This window comes from Lytechinus variegatus, chromosome 11 (genome assembly GCF_018143015.1).
Source record: "Lytechinus variegatus isolate NC3 chromosome 11, Lvar_3.0, whole genome shotgun sequence".
Classification (NCBI taxonomy): Eukaryota; Metazoa; Echinodermata; class Echinoidea; order Temnopleuroida; family Toxopneustidae; genus Lytechinus; species Lytechinus variegatus.
This window is the reverse complement of record NC_054750.1, coordinates 29,525,022-29,541,843: the sequence shown is the minus strand read 5'-3', so window position 1 is coordinate 29,541,843 and position 16,822 is coordinate 29,525,022. Positions and strand designations below refer to the sequence as shown.

The window sequence follows — 16,822 nt, the reverse complement described above, 5'->3', positions numbered from 1 at the left end:
ATATTTTCAGCCCATTCCACGATTGAGAAGGCATTTTATTCAAACAAGATAAAAATATTCAGATATTCTATTTTAATTGGGCACCCAATCAAATTAAATTCTGATGTAAAATCAGTAAATTATAAAAGAAATTCAACCAAATAAAGCACATTGAAATATCCATCACTCAACAACTGTTTTGGGGATTATGCATATAATAATGAAATGGAATAGACATTAGACTTGACTTTAGAACAGTTGAAATTCCTTACCATGAATCAATCAAGAGCTTTATGAAAAAAAAACTTGAGATGAAATACTTGATATTTCCTATGAAAATAAAAAGGAAATAAATGTACAAAGAATGTAACATTATCTGTTCTCTTTATTTATTTATCTGATATTTATTAAAGATATCTTTGTGTTATGTTTGTTTGCTTTTTCTTTTATTCATTCAAATAACCCACTTGTTATTTAATATTTAACACTGGTGTACAGGAAAGGGGGATGGCACCATTCCCAAGACTCCACCCCCCAAAAAATGATAATAAACATAAATAAATAACAACCAACAAAAGGGGGGGGGAAGAAAAGGAAAGTAAAAGGAGTAAAATATTATATTTTTTTCTGAATATTAGGTAAAAATTTGACACAATATGAGATTTTTTTTATTAAAAGAGGACAAAACTTTTGCTCTCCCACTTTGTTTGCTCACTTTGTTTTTTTAAAGAAACTTTACCCAATATGCCATGTCTGGCCCTCTCAAACTGATTGGCTCATTACGCATCTGATTTATACCATTGTCGGAAAAGTGCAGTTTGCCATGAAGACATTTGGGAAACAAAATTGTTTTATTGTGATAGAATGGGCATCAATGGGTTTGTTGCTGTGCTACTCTGATCAACCTGTCATGTGGATAGAAACCAATCCTCCACATAGCCCTAGCATCACCTCCTTCTTGATGCATTACACAACCATTGTTAACTCTCTGTACATGGCCTTCTGTAAAATGTTTATTCTTGGACACCAACAGAACTTTCAATTTAGGTAGAGAATTGGCTAAGCCAGCTAGGACATTACCATCATAGGTAGGTGATTCTGAGAAAGGGCTGTTATCAGGCATGGTGCTCACATCAAGTTCTTCCAGCTGCTTCAGTGGTGACAGATGGTGTAAATCAAAGAGGACATTCTCACTATTGGTGCACTGATGAAGTCTAAGGATTCTTAACTGTGTCAGGTTACGACCGATCTTCTGGAGGGTCTCATTGGTCTGAGGCAACTTGCTTAGGTCCAACTCCTGCAGGTTGGGAAAGTTGTCTGTGATGCGACTCGTCCCTCGTGGCGTGATCCGATAGCAGTTCCTTAACTTCAGAACAAGAACAGATGTCATAGGGGCAGGTGTAATGGATTCTAAGTCTCGATTACCAAAACCATTAGAGCAAGTCATGTCTAGATGCTTTAGCGAATCAAGTTTGGACTGTTTAAATGCCGCAGTTAGCCAAAACGTGGGATAGTTACATGATATCAACTTCAGAGTCTGTAATTTTGGTGGCAGGTTGGTTGAGCTTGCCTTGGATAAATCGGCCCCCCTGATGCAGAGTTCTTGGAGCTTTGGGCAGCGGTTTCCAAGTTCTTGAAGCAAGGAGTCTGAGATACACTCTGTATTCTTGACCGATGAGAGGAAGCCACCGAGACTGAGGCTACGTAGGGAATCACTGAAGTAAGCAAAGACTAGCTTACGAATGTTGACCAGACTGATCTTGTAAGGTGAAAGATCCACTACTCTCCACAGTGGTTTCTGTCTTACCAGATGGTTCCATCCTCTACAAACACTGCATGAATAAAATAAACAAAAAAGTTCTTATTAAAAGGTCAAGCCTACATCAACAAAATCTGAATACAAAGAAAACAATCAAATGGAAAAGTGAATTTGAGTAACTTACTTTCAGAAAATAGTTACAAGCATGTAACTCACACTTATGTATACAAATTAGATACTTATGGCCGATGATGTCGCACACACACTACTTCTCTGTAACACTATAAATTTCAATTTTTCAATTTCGATTTCAATTTCAATTTATTTTCTCATAAAAATCCATACAAAAACACAACATATACAAAGCATCGTATTAACAAAATAGAAAAACAACAACAACAAATAGAAATAAACATTGGATTGAATATGAGAGGGACAGCAAGAAAGGAACGAGCCTTGTGATTAGCTGACCCTATAACATAATAATCATACAAAGACTTTAATAACAAAGAAAAAAAATCACTAAACTACAACATAAAGGGGGGGGGGGGGGTTGCCTAGTATGCCTAAATTAAATTTACACAAACAAACTTTATAACTATTTAAAATAATTTGCCTTGATTTTGACTTAAAAACATTTAATGAAACTGATTGCCTGATATCTACAGAAACAGAATTCCAGAGTTGTGGTCCTTGAAATAAAATTGAGTTTTTAAAAGATGAGAGTCTTGGCTTAGGTAGATGAAAATCCTTTGCATTTCTTGTGTTGTATCCATGGAAATCACTATTGAACTTAAAAAATGTTTTGATATAATCTGGCAAGAGGTTATTGTTACATAAATACATAAATATAAGAATTTGAAATGCATGAATATCACAAAATTTTAATACATTCAATTCGACAAATAGAGGATTCGTATGGGCAAGATAAGGAGCATGAGACATAATTCTTATTGCACGTTTTTGTAAAATATATAATCTATAAATGTGAATGCTACTTGCACTTCCCCAGGCTAGAATACCATAATTGAGGTATGGATATATAATAGCATAATACATCAGTTTTAAAATCTCCTTGGGAAATGATCTTAATCTATACATAATCCCTATATTTTTGGCAAGCTTATTGCACAGATTATCAATATGATTTTTCCATGTAAACTTATTATCTATTGTTATCCCTAAAAATTTTACTGACGATACACACTTAATATCTGTTTTGCACATTCGAATTGAAAGACTATCTGGTAAACATAAATTACTAAATATCATATAATTGGTTTTGGCAAGATTAATTATCATTCTGTTTGCATAAAACCACTCAGATATTAATTCAAGTTCAGAATTGAATAAATTGTGTAAAACATGATAGTTTGTGTGAGATAAAAACAGACTAGTGTCGTCAGCAAACATAATACAATGTAACAAGTTGGATACTTTACTAAGATCATTATAAAGAGAAACAGCGGTCCTAAAATAGAACCTTGAGGAACCCCACATGAGATAATCTGAAGCTGTGATTTGCATTTGGATATTTCAACATATTGTTTTCTGTTAGATAGATAACTTTTAAATAATTTAAGTTCATTACCTCTTATGCCATACAATTCGAGTTTTTTCAATAAAATAGCGTGATCAACTGTATCGAAAGCCTTTTTCAAATCTAAAAACATTGCTATCAAATATTTCTTATCATCAAGTGCGTTGGTAACAGTATGGACAAAATCAAGAAGAGCCGAAGAAGTTGAATGACCAGCACGAAAACCGTATTGATGGAGAGATAATATATTGCACTTGTTAATAAAATCAAATCATCTATTATATATATACACTTTTCTAAAATCTTAGAAAAAAAATGGCAAGACTGATTTGAAACGTTTTCACTTGGACCATTTTTATATACTGGAACAACACGAGCAATCTTTAATTCATCGGGTAATATACCGAGATCTAAACATTGATTGAATATTGCACAAAGGGGTTGACATAAAATATGTATTGATTTTTTTATAACCTTGATACTTATATCATCATACCCAGGACTGCAATCACTTTTTATGTTTGACACAATATCAATTATCTCAGTACAAGTGATTGGTTTGAAAAAACAAGTCCTTGGATTTCTATCCAAATATCTACAAAAATTCAAATTTAAATTATTACCCTGTTCAACAGGAAAATTCATTTCAGTTACAATATTGATAAAATATTCATTGAATACATTACAAATATCAGAGGTATCATATAATACTTGATTATTACATTTCAAAAAATCAATATTGCACTTTTTATTTACACGACCCATTGCACAATTAACAGTATTCCAAGTTTTTTTCATATTTCCTTTGGAATTTGCAAAACTTTCCAAGAAATAATGTTTTTTAGCTTCTTTAATCATATTACTGACTTTATTTCTACATTTTCTGTACACTTCTTTTCGATGGATTTTTTAGATAAAGTCGATATAAACGACATTTTTTCTTTGACAACTTTCAAATATCAAAATTAATCCATGGTTTATTCTTTTTAGGTTTTTTCTTCAAATATTCCAAGGGGAAGCATGAATTATATACATTTAAAAACTTACCTAAAAATTGCACGTAATTTGCATTTGGATTATTATTGTGGCAAGACCAATTGACCATTAGAAGAGATCTTAAAAAACACTTAATACTATTGTCATTGATTATTCGAAGCGGTTTATCCAAATTTTCCTGTGTGTTGATGTCGTTCCAGCTAATAGAGTATACAGTTAAATGATCACTGATGTCAGTTATTAGTATTCCCGATTCAACTTTGTCTGCATGTATATCATTGGTGATTATATTATCAAGTAAAGAGATTGTGTCATCCGTGATTCTGGTAGGATGGTCAATCAATGGATACATATTAATAAATTTATAAAATTATCAACATATTGCACTTTACCCACATTTAATAAATTGATATTGTAATCACCTAATAAATAAACTATTTTATTTTCATTATTTACAATACTTAAAACATTTGAGCATCTCTCAAAAAATCATCAATTGACTGATCTGGGGGCCTATAGATTGAACCAACAATAATACCAGAATTATTATTGACAATTTCCACAAATACACTTTCGATACAACTATCATTGTGTTCTAAGTCGGAGCGTCTTATGTATTGCACACTATTATTTACAAAAATTCCAACTCCTCCCCCTTTTCTTGATAAACGGCTATGAGGAAGCTCTTCAGTGAATCAGATGTTCAGGGAAGAATCAAACCTTGTTTCAAATTACAATTTCAAGATCCAGAATTCCAATTATTTTTAAAATTACGAAATAATAACGAGATGACATCGTCACGCTACACCTTTTCAATTTCTTTTTTTTATGTACAGACATTTCACTGATATATCTTCACTGTTTTCACAAACCATCTAAGAGGGTTTCAGTAAATAGAAACAAATGTTGAGATAAACATGATCAAAGTTCAGATTTTGTTATGTGAGTAATGTGACTTTTTAAAATTTGTGATACAAGAGAAATATGACTGTTTAATACAGACATAATTTATAATACTTTTGTTCTTGCTGTTTTGGATTCTAAGGTGCTTACCATGTTCAAGTGTGAATATTTATGAACATTAACATGTTATTTTTCAACACTTTTTTTTACAGATATTCTGTTCATAGGTTTAGTCAATGCAGGTGTCTTAGAATACTCTTTGAAACAATTTCAGTATAGCAATCATGATAAGATGTCTTACCAGGCAGCTCTGCAGAGATCCTTTACAGATAGATATCCCAGTATCTCTAGCATAACACTATCAGGCATGGATCTTACTGGACATTCCCCCATCTCACTATGAATTGCACTTGATAGGTGATCAGCAACCTTCTGGGGTGTTAACACATCAGAATCAACCTGACAACAAACAGTAGTAATTTATAATTTACTATTATAGTGGAGAAAATGAGTTTATAATTCTATTTTTAATGTTTATTCAGTTGAAACTTCCAGATCTGCTCTTTATGCTCTTTTAAGTTTTTCATACAACACTAGATGGGCTCTTGAGCTGCACTAGTGCACTTCATCAAAATCTATGTCCTGTTATTATCGCCAGAAAGTTAGTACTGCACACATAACTTCTAAACCATCAGGTCACCACTCTCGTAATGCATGAATCAAGTATAATTTTTATTTATCTTTTGGATTTTCATATTGTTGTGACAATGAAGCATGGTCTTCAAGACCCATCTCTGATCCCCAAATCCGATCAGATTACAGCCACTCATACCAGATCATGCAGTCAAACTCCATGAATGGTAGCTACAAAATGCAAATGTATTTTGTTTCCAAATTGAACAGAATGCCGCAGAGCTGCCAACCTGAACAAGACCATTTCAGTATTTTCAAAGCTGAAAATCAGTATTTCGGCGAAGAAGTCAGTATTTTCAAAGAAATACCATAGGACAACACATAAAACTGGAACTTGATAAATCAGTATTTTGAATGAAACCATCAGTATTCTTCTCATTTTTCAGTACTAAATACTGAAAATCCGTACTACTTGGCAGCTCTGGAATGGGGTACTGTGAAGATTAACAATTTTGACATGTATCTTTTGCTCTGATAAAAAGTTCATTTTTCATATTAGACTTCAATTTTGATACAAAACCAGCAAAATATAACAAAAAGTTTCAAATTTTCAGAGTTACAAAGTATTAGAGTTTTAAAATTGTAATGTCACGTTTGAGCAGCTGTCCAGTATCCTCGCCCTAAATGCATGTAGGCCTAAGTATTTATAACTTAAAATAATTTACAATGTATATTTGATAATGATTCACCCATACTCACACAAACATCACCCAGATCCAAGACGGCATTCACATCAAGAGAATTTGCTGCTGAATTGCAAGGTGTCTTGGTGGTTCTTAGAGCCTTATTCATTAACGCATCCTCTTTGTCTTTGGACCGAGGCATACTGAAACCTGCAATGAAATCCATATAATGTTTATCTGTTAAAGGGGAAGTATACACTGACAAAAGTTTGTTAAAAAATACTAGAAAAAAATAGTTAAAAAATATAAAATGAAGGTTTGAGGAATATCCATTATCCATCTTTTGATATACTGAATGTACAATAAAAGAAAATGACATTTGGGCAATTCCAAGCAAAAGTGGATATTTTCCAAAAAATTATATTGGATCTATTTCCAATCTGGATCAAATTTTTCTATCAAAACTCATATGGAATTTCATAAATACAAAAGGGGAAAATAATTAGCCACATTTTTTTTTCTTATGCATCTCCTTATAGGAGAATCCAAACCATACAAGAAATTCTATACATGGGATTACATTGTATCAATCAAAAATTTTAAAATATGAGTTCATTTTATGCTGCCCATGAGTGGATATTTCTGATGTCACTCTGTAACCGTCACTCCGTAACCGGGTATGGGTTTACGTTTTAAGTCGTAATTAATGAAATAATACACCAATTTTTTAATGTAATGCAGCATATTACAGCTAGAAGTACATAGAATCCAATCAATAAATCAAAATTATGATTGCAGTTCAAAATTCACAGAGTTTAAGCATTAAGTTTTCTCATCAAATATGCATGTCAATTTTGTGTCAATCTGTAACCATGTTTATGAATATTCATATCTCATTAATTCAATGGATCAAAATAACAAATGTTATCATTTTGAAAAGTGGGTGTCAGTAACTACTGTCAGGCACCATTTCTTGGCAAATAACTATTCAAATATGAGTGATATCTTTGTTTGAATGCAAAAAAGTTGTTTCTGAATGTCAAACTGTGAAACTGCCCATTTATTTATTTTTGGGCAACTCCAAGAAAAGGTCATCCTAGAATGCAAAATATCATCTTTAATTTCAGAAGTTATCCTTGGTGGGGTAAGAAAGCCCAAATAATGAATTTTAAAATTTAATTAAGAAAATTTTGATATGCATATTTATGCTAATTTGGGCACCTAATTTGCACAATTGGTAAAATGGGCGTTATGGGATAATTATTAAAACTCATTGAAAATGAAAGCAAAACTTCATAACGTCATAGGTGGGATATGGATGGACCCCTAACATCTTATTACTTTGGGGGAAAAAGTGGTGTCATCTTATCAATTATGCAAATTAGGTATTGTCCAAGGATGGAATGTCCCATACATAACATTTTGAGGATGTTTTTTAAGTTATTTCTCATAATACAATACCTGTTGCATCTCTGGGAAGTTCTAATTTATTAAGCATGAAAATGTTATACCACAAAAAATTTCAAAAATAGAGTGTACTTTTAACCCTAAATAGACTGGGCTATTTTGATGCCTAAGAAGACTGGGGGGTGGGGGGCTGATTCAGCCCCCCTCTTATGATCTTGGCCATTGATCGCGCTATCGCGACGAAATTTGGCATGCGCGTTACCCATGGCATTATCTCCAAGACTATTATATCAAATTCAGCGAAAAATCTCCTTGCTCATTAATTATGCTTATTTACGTAAAATAATAAGTTTGCTCTAATTAATAAAATAATGCCCCTAAATTGCTAATTTTTGTTTCACATACCGCTAGATAGGCATCTGATCAAATTCATTTTTCAAAAATTTCAAAAAAACATTTATTTTCTTATGTATCCTATTGTTTTCTAAATTTCTTATGTATTTCCTTGTTTTTCGACTTTTTGTTTTTTATTGTTTTTCAATGGAAATTGTCGGGGACTTTATTTTGACCATAAACAAGATAAAATTAATTGATATTAAGCAGTGAAAGGAAAAATAATGATACATTTATGAATTTTGGCTAAAAACACTATTTGCATTGGATTTGTACACAAATTCACGTTTTAGAGTAATTTTGGGTCTGCATGCACTTTTGAAATGTTACGTAATTTTGGAACCGTGTACCCGAAGGTCACAATTTTGGTCTCAAAAGTTGCGCGAGACTTGAAAGTGAAGTCAGCGAGCAACGTGGTCAAAAACATTCGAGCCGCAGATTTATCGCGAAAAATGTTGGGGGGGGGGGCTGAATCAGCCCCCACAGTCTTTTTAGGGTTAAATAAAATTTAATCAAAAATTGTTATGTATGGGACAGCATGTTACGTATGGGACATTTACACACAATGTCAATGGGGGAGATTTGTGTACAAAGTGAATTGAGAAAAACAAATTTCAAGTGTGCTCTAAAAAGTGATTATTTACCTTTTCTTTAGTTTTTAAAGACTGATTTGTTATGAATATTGATAAATAAAAACAAAGCGAAAAAATTGTGAAAATGGAAAAAAAAGAAAAAAAAGAAAAACAATAAAAATACGTAAGAAAGTCATGAGGGTCAATCCACGTCAAATCAACCAATTTTCAGACAATTTGTCACCCGACCCCCTTCGATTTTCTTTAAACTCGCACCAAATGTTCCCCCAAATGTCTGACGGAAAAATCTGAAATATTTTGCACCAAGGTCAAACGGTTGCTAAGATACGGCCTCCCTTAGCAACCAATGCGTGGCCAAACAACCAAGTTTTAAAAAAATTTGCAATTTTTGATCGACTGCTGCAACCAAGTTTGATGAGGTAGAGTGCTTATTTTCTGGAAATTAGTACTAAAAGGATATGCATCACAAATAGTTTGACTTATTGGCAATGACCTTGAAAAATACAGCTGAAAATCATTATGAACAATAAATCAGGTCAATTTTCCGTGATTATAGGGCACTAAACTGTATTTACACGTACTTTCACTTGTAAGTTCAAAACGAATGATGATTTTAAGCTGATAATTGCAATTGCTGATACGGCCTCCCTTAGCAACCAATGCGTGGCCAAACAACCAAGTTTTAAAAAAATTTGCTATTTTTGATCGACTGCTGCAACCAAGTTTGATGAGGTAGAGTGCTTATTTTCTGGAAATTGGAAGAACTTTTTAGTCTTAACATGCACAGTATATTACGGCACGGATCTGACCAGCCGTTATTGCGCACGAGGTCGCCGAAAATGGTGTTAAGCATCCAAGTCAGTGATTTCGGGTGCATGTTTGGAAGCTCATAACTTCCAAATTCAATTTAGCTTCTAGCCCAGTATCATGCATATTTGAAGACTATTACTTGCTCAACAGACCTACAAAAAATTGGCCCAAACGTGAGCGTCGATTTCTTGTAGGGCGCCCTCAAAGTTGGATTTTTTCTAAAAGTTGCCAAGTTCAAGGTCACAGATCACCCCTCGTCCCATCGAGGAACAACACCAATTTCTGTATACTGATAGACAATTACCTATATTTTCATGGGATACTTAAAATTTTTTGTGACCGAAATGTTTAATAGCTCGTTTACGCATTCGAAAATGGTCGTAAACACCCCAAAACCAATGCAAAATGATACATACAGGTTTATCAGCACACTTCACATTGCAATAAATCAGAAATGAAAAGCCAACAAACACTGGTATTGTCTGTAATGGTAGTCTGTAATTAGTACTAAAAGGATATGCATCACAAATAGTTTGACTTATTGGCAATGACCTTGAAAAATACAGCTGAAAATCATTATAAACAATAAATCAGGTCAATTTTCCGTGATTATAGGGCACTAAACTGTATTTACACGTACTTTCACTTGTGTGTAAGTTCAAAACGAATGATGATTTTAAGCTGATAATTGCAAATCCTGTTCCTTTCAGGATGTTTTTTAATATCCAAATAATACATAAAGTCACATCTTTATCTTTTGACCTTGACATTGATCTAAAAATAGCTGAAAATGCCTTAAAATTAGCATATTCACAACACCTGTGAGTTTTACAACACATTTCAGAATTGATTTTCTCACAGACTAAAAGCCTGATCATGTTGATATTTGCAGTACTGGTAGTCCATAATGAGTACTTGGATGATCTTTTATTAATTCATTCTTTTTCACACCACAATGACCTTGAAAAAATGGCTGAAATTCACCCAAAATCTTACACCAATATCCCACCATTAAAGGTTGTTTACACCGACTTTCACTTATGTGTCATTTCAACACAAATGATGATTTTAGGCTGATAATTGCAAATCTTGTTCCTTTTAGGTTGTATTTTAATATCCAAATGATACATAAAGTCACATCTTTATCTTTTGACCTTGACATTGATCTAAAAATAGCTGAAAATGCCTTAAAATTAGCATATTCACAACACCCGTGAGTTTTACAACACATTTCAGAATTGATTTTCTCACAGACTAAAAGCCTGATCATGTTGATATTTGCAGTACTGGTAGTCCATAATGAGTACTTGGATGATCTTTTATTAATTCATTCTTTTTCACACCACAATGACCTTGAAAAAATGGCTGAAATTCACCCAAAATCTTAAACCAATATCCCACCATTAAAGGTTGTTTACACCGACTTTCACTTATGTGTCATTTCAACACAAATGATGATTTTAGGCTGATAATTGCAAATCTTGTTCCTTTTAGGTTGTATTTTAATATCCAAATGATACATAAAGTCACATCTTTATCTTTTGACCTTGACATTGATCTAAAAATAGCTGTATATGCCTTAAAATTAGCATATTTACAACACCTGTGAGTTTTACAACACATTTCATAATTTATTTTCTCGCAGACTAAAAGCCTGATCATGCTGATATTTGCATTACTGGTAGGCCTAGTCCATAATGAGTACTTGGATCTTTTATTAATTCATTCTTTTTCACACCACAATGACCTTGAAAAAATGGCTGAAATTCACCCAAAATCTTTAATCCGCCAATATCCCACCATTAAAGGTTGTTTACACCGACTTTCACTTATGTGTCATTTCAACACAAATGATGATTTTAGGCTGATAATTGCAAATCTTGTTCCTTTAAGGTTGTATTTTAATATCCAAATGATACATAAAGTCACATCTTTATCTTTTGACCTTGATCTAAAAATAGCTGTATATGCCCTAAAATGATATTATATTCACAACATATTCACAACCGACGGTAATGTGTCAGTACGAGCCTGCATGTGTAATCTGGTCCGACAATTCGGCGGACGGGTTTTGTCCAGATTTTTTACTTCTTTTAGATTCTAAATGACATTGTATTATCTTGGAGGAAGGTCCACTATTTTCGTTAGACTCTAATCTTTCTATTGATACTATATAAATTTTATATTTCGAAAATATTTCGATCGTGAGCCAAAGCAGTTCAGCGAAACAACCAAAATACAGAGACTGAAGCTATCCCAGCATAATCGTGATATTGTGAACCACCGTTTACTTCATACAGCAGCGCTTTTTTCAGTCAAACGCACGGTTCCCCATTTCCACCTCCATTCACTTTGTACACAAGTGCGCGTACACAAATCTACGAGTGCGGAGTGGTTCCCAAAAGGCAAAACCACGATTTGGCCCCTATCGGATACAGATTGTACACGTCTCTGTGATCTCACTCAGATTCACAGAAAATCTCACGCATAGCTGGTCTTTGAACTTGGCATCTCTGCCCTGGGACTTGAATTTCACTGAAATAAAGACAGTTTCAGGTTCAGGAGAAAATCAGTCATTACCAATGCCGCCTTCCACTATCTTGCACAATGCAATATTCAGCGCACGCAAAAGAATATGTAACATTCACAATTCCATGATTCATGCCTTTAAATAGCACGTGAGCGAAATCACTAAATTAGCCGGTGCTATCAACATGTCACCACACTTCGCAAACATAAATGGAGAAAAATCGGTCAAATTATAATACCAAGCGACTTAGTCTGTCTTAGTAGAATGCTGAAGATTATGTGTTCGCCCGAAGTCTGGACTGGTCCCTGGAACTTGGGAGTGGAACGAGCCCCCTTCTAGTCTAACCTAGAACTGTCTGTCAGCCTCAGCCGGATGATAATGGTTCGTCGTACGTGTATACATGTCCGAATCGCCGGGCTAGCTAGGCTACGCTAGTGCTGGCGCAGTGCTTGTGCAGAGTCGAGTCTGCAGACGTGCTAGTGGTACGTGTATGGACCTGCCGCGCCCCGCCCACACGGCCATGGGTCTACGTCTCTAGACCTTGAATATGATAGGAAACCATATTTCAGTCACCATGTTTTTTCCCCTCACTCTCTCTCTGAAATGAATCAATAACTTCAAAACAGGGCTTAATTACGATGATGATGAGGATGATAATGATTGATGACCATTGATGATAATGGTGATTGTGATACAGATAGACAGATAGATGAATATAAATAGATACACAGACAGATAGATATCATATATATTTATTGATTGATAGACAGATAGAATTACATAGATAAATAATAGATAGACAGACAAATAAACAGACATAATTATTCAAACAGATCAATAGACATTTCATAGATTGAAAGATAAATGGATGGACAGACATATCACAGATAGACATAAGATAGATAGAAAATAGATAGACAGACAGATGTAAATACAGATAGACAGACAGATAGATGGATGGATAGATAGACATATTTAGATAGATATATATTAGACTGCATGAGAGATAGACGTATAAAAAGATATATCATGTAGGTAGATGGATAGATATACAGACTCAAGACGGATCTGAGAAGAGAGACAGATAGATAGCTAGAAAGATAGACATATTTAAACAGATTAGACACACACATAGATACATATATCATGTAGATAGATATATGGATGGATGGATAGATAGACATATAGACGTTTAAAAAGATAGATATGATTAGACAGAGATAGAGATAGGCAGATAGATGGATATATTATATAGGTACATAGATAGACAGACAGATAGATTGATAGGCAGATGTGATTAGAGGGATAGATAGAATATGAAAAAAATTATAATCTGTTTTATTTTGCAATATTTTAACTATTCACTGGAATTGTTATAAAAGATCATGTGCGAGATAGTAAAAAAAAAATGTATATCCTCGGACTAGAACTCGTGCCCGCATGCACGACAGAATGAGATGCAAGTCTGACGAGCTACAATATTTCCCATAGACTTTACACGTATGCAAAATGCGAGAATCTCAAATACAATTTTGCAATTGGAATACGGGCATGGTCCCGCCATCTGATCGGAAGATAAAGGCAACATTGCCGAAAGTTTCAAATCTCACCTAAAACATACTAAAAGCTCAAGGAAAACTGACTTGAAAAAATTGAGATATGACTCCTGAAATAAAAAAAATGTACAATCCAGTAAGGTGTTTTGAGAAAGTCATCTCCCATATAGAGATTACATGCAAAAATGACATGCCTCTATTAAAGAATTGACATATTTCAGAGTGATTCGTTTAAGAAAATGAAAACTAAAGGGAAATTATAAAAAGAGTGAGACGTGATATACAACATATCCAAAATTAGGTGAAAATTGACCAATATTCGCGGAGTTAGAGCCAAATTTGCATAATCATGATAATGCTTCATATAACACGCAATTTACTTCCAACGCCATTTTGATGATGTCATGATATACGTTAGTGTCAAAGTAGACATGAAATCATATCTATGATTCATACTCTATCGAAAAAAAAAATAGGGGATCCCCGTTCGTTCTGAAGAGCTACAGTGAAAATAGGCAAGTTTGCCCGTATTGAGCTTATGGAGAGCTCGCGCGCTGCAAACTTTAATGGGTGTTTTTATATCATCAATGATCGTCGAGAGCTGACCGAAGTATCAATTTGATCAGAATTATATCATTAATGGATACACACAGAAAAAAACCAGTGAATTTATGCTGCCGCAAAAATGTTGAAATGCTAAAAAGACCTGAAATGTACCCAAAATTAATCATAGACGATTTTGAACATTTTTCCATTTTTACGCATGCGTCATGACCTCTTCATGACCTTTGATGACATTGACAGTCGCATTTTTGCCTAAAGTTTATTTGATGTAAATAGAATTGATTATTGATAATCTGTTGCAGATATGATCAAATAAAGAATTTTACAAAATGGCTTGTAGATAACGTCATCATGACCCGATGACCATGAAAAGCTAAGTATTTGCGTCTCTATGATGGACTTTATATACGGCAAAAAATTCAGCAAAATTGATAGAGCCAATTCGTAGAAAAGGTGGCGACAAACAATGGTATGGGAAAAATAAACAAGTAATAAATAAAATTCTGACGAAATTTTATCGGTCAGAGACAGACCACCTAAATATTGCGCATTGTGTGAAACTGCTAATGACTGTGGACTTAATTGAATTAATGAAATCACCTACACAACTCGCATTTGGTTTTCACTTTTCACCGAGCTTCATTTTTCGTAAAGTTTTTTTGATGATATTTGATTTTTCTGAAAAAGGTACCTACAAAATACCAGGTGTGGATCTAAGGTAAAAGATAAAGAATATAATGGTGCTTCCCATAGACTGCCTTTATTGCACACCCCATGAAATGAGCAATGGAAATTTGCACCCCGTGAAAGTCTGACATTGGATCTGCACCTGCATACCCTGAAAAAATTATTCCTATTCGATATGCATGACATCTCGGTTAAAGGGCCCGTCCACCCAGCAAAAAAGCTCATTTAGATTGAAAGAGACAAATCTAGCATAACACAGAAAATTCATCCCAAATCAATCCGGCATTAAAGAAGAGAGTTGTAGCATTTTAAAGTTTTGCTCAATTTCACAAAGCAGTTAATTGTCAGTATGCAAATGATGGAACTGATGACATCACTTACTCATTACCGGTATTTCTTTTGTATTTTGTGATTCATGAAGATGATTCCTTATTGTAAAATGTGCAAAACATGAAACATTCTATATTTCATACAATAAAATACAAAAAGAAATAAGATTTCATTCGGGGGAGGGAGTTAAATGAACTATTTCACACAACTAGGTAATCATATAAAATGAAATATCTATTTAAAAAGGGAAGATTTCCATTTATTTTGAAACACATAATCACACATTTATAGTGTATTACATTTTCATCTTATGATCATATGTAGATGATAAAGAACTGCAAAAACATGACAGCAACACCACTTCCCCCAAAAAACAACTTTTTTGTTATTATTAAAACATGTCTTTTCAATTTATCACTATGAAAATATCACATTTGAATACAATTTGACTTTTCAATTTCAAGTCTTAGCAAATTTATTCTCAAGATAAATGTGTTTTCCATGGGTGCTAAAATAACATCAATTTTTCTATTTATTTTTTAAGTAAACATCTGTTCCACTACAGTGTCTGATTGGTGTGATGGCATAAGAAAACATTCTTTTTCACAATAATAACAAAGGTCTGTTAAAGCTTGAAGCTCACCCGCGAGTGTAAACTCACCAAAACAGGTGAAATTTCATAATTGTGATAAAACGTTTTCTCACCATTTTTCAAGTAAAGCGTTGCCAAAATTTGTCATCTGTTTGATTAAAAGCAGATTTGTTCATGAAACCAATGACTAAACAAGTACAGATCTCCACAAAAGCTAATAAAGGCTCTTGGATTAATGTATTATTCAAAGAAAAGAAAAAATAATCTATAATGTTCAATTAAGAAGTACAAGGTTATTTTGCCTCAAATTTCTAGGAACCACATATATTTGAACCACAAGAAAATAGTACTACAAGAAATATGATTCACCTTCAGACTTCAGTTCGCATATCAAATTACAGGACCCTCTTTTCAGCATTCACTAACTCATTGCATATAGAGTTTATATCAATGACCAGTTGAAGCAACATAATGTATTTGTAATCACAGCATACTAAAAGGTATCAGCATGAAGAAATAGGATATCTTACTTAAATAAAAGGACAAGTCCACCCCAACAAAAAGAGAAAAATTTAACAAGCAGAACACTGAAAATATCATCAAAATCGGATGTAAAATAAGAAAGTTATGACATTTTAAAGTTTTGCTTCATTTCATAAAACAGTTATATGCACATCTTGGTCGGTATGCAAATGAGAGAACTGATGACATCACTCACTATTTTTTATTATATGAAATATGAAATATTTTGTTTTTCTCTTCATTGTCATGTGAAATAAAGTTTAATTCCTCCCTAAACACGTGGAATTCCATTATTTTAAAATTTTGTGCTTCAGGCAAGGAGATCCTAATCAACAAATTTGTAAA

General features: G+C 33.4%; 1 protein-coding gene across 1 annotated transcript; it reads right to left on the bottom strand.

Annotated features, from left to right (window-relative positions):
- Window positions 1–722: 722 nt before the first annotated feature.
- Window positions 723–12,472, bottom strand: LOC121423960 (F-box/LRR-repeat protein 12-like). Its single transcript, XM_041619511.1, has 4 exons — window positions 12,465–12,472; window positions 6,570–6,703; window positions 5,479–5,636; window positions 723–1,811 (listed from the first exon to the last, which is right to left on the bottom strand). Exons 2-4 carry the CDS (start codon window positions 6,693–6,695, stop codon window positions 851–853), a joined length of 1,245 nt encoding a protein of 414 aa, XP_041475445.1. The 5' UTR covers window positions 6,696–6,703; window positions 12,465–12,472; the 3' UTR covers window positions 723–850.
- Window positions 12,473–16,822: the final 4,350 nt, after the last annotated feature.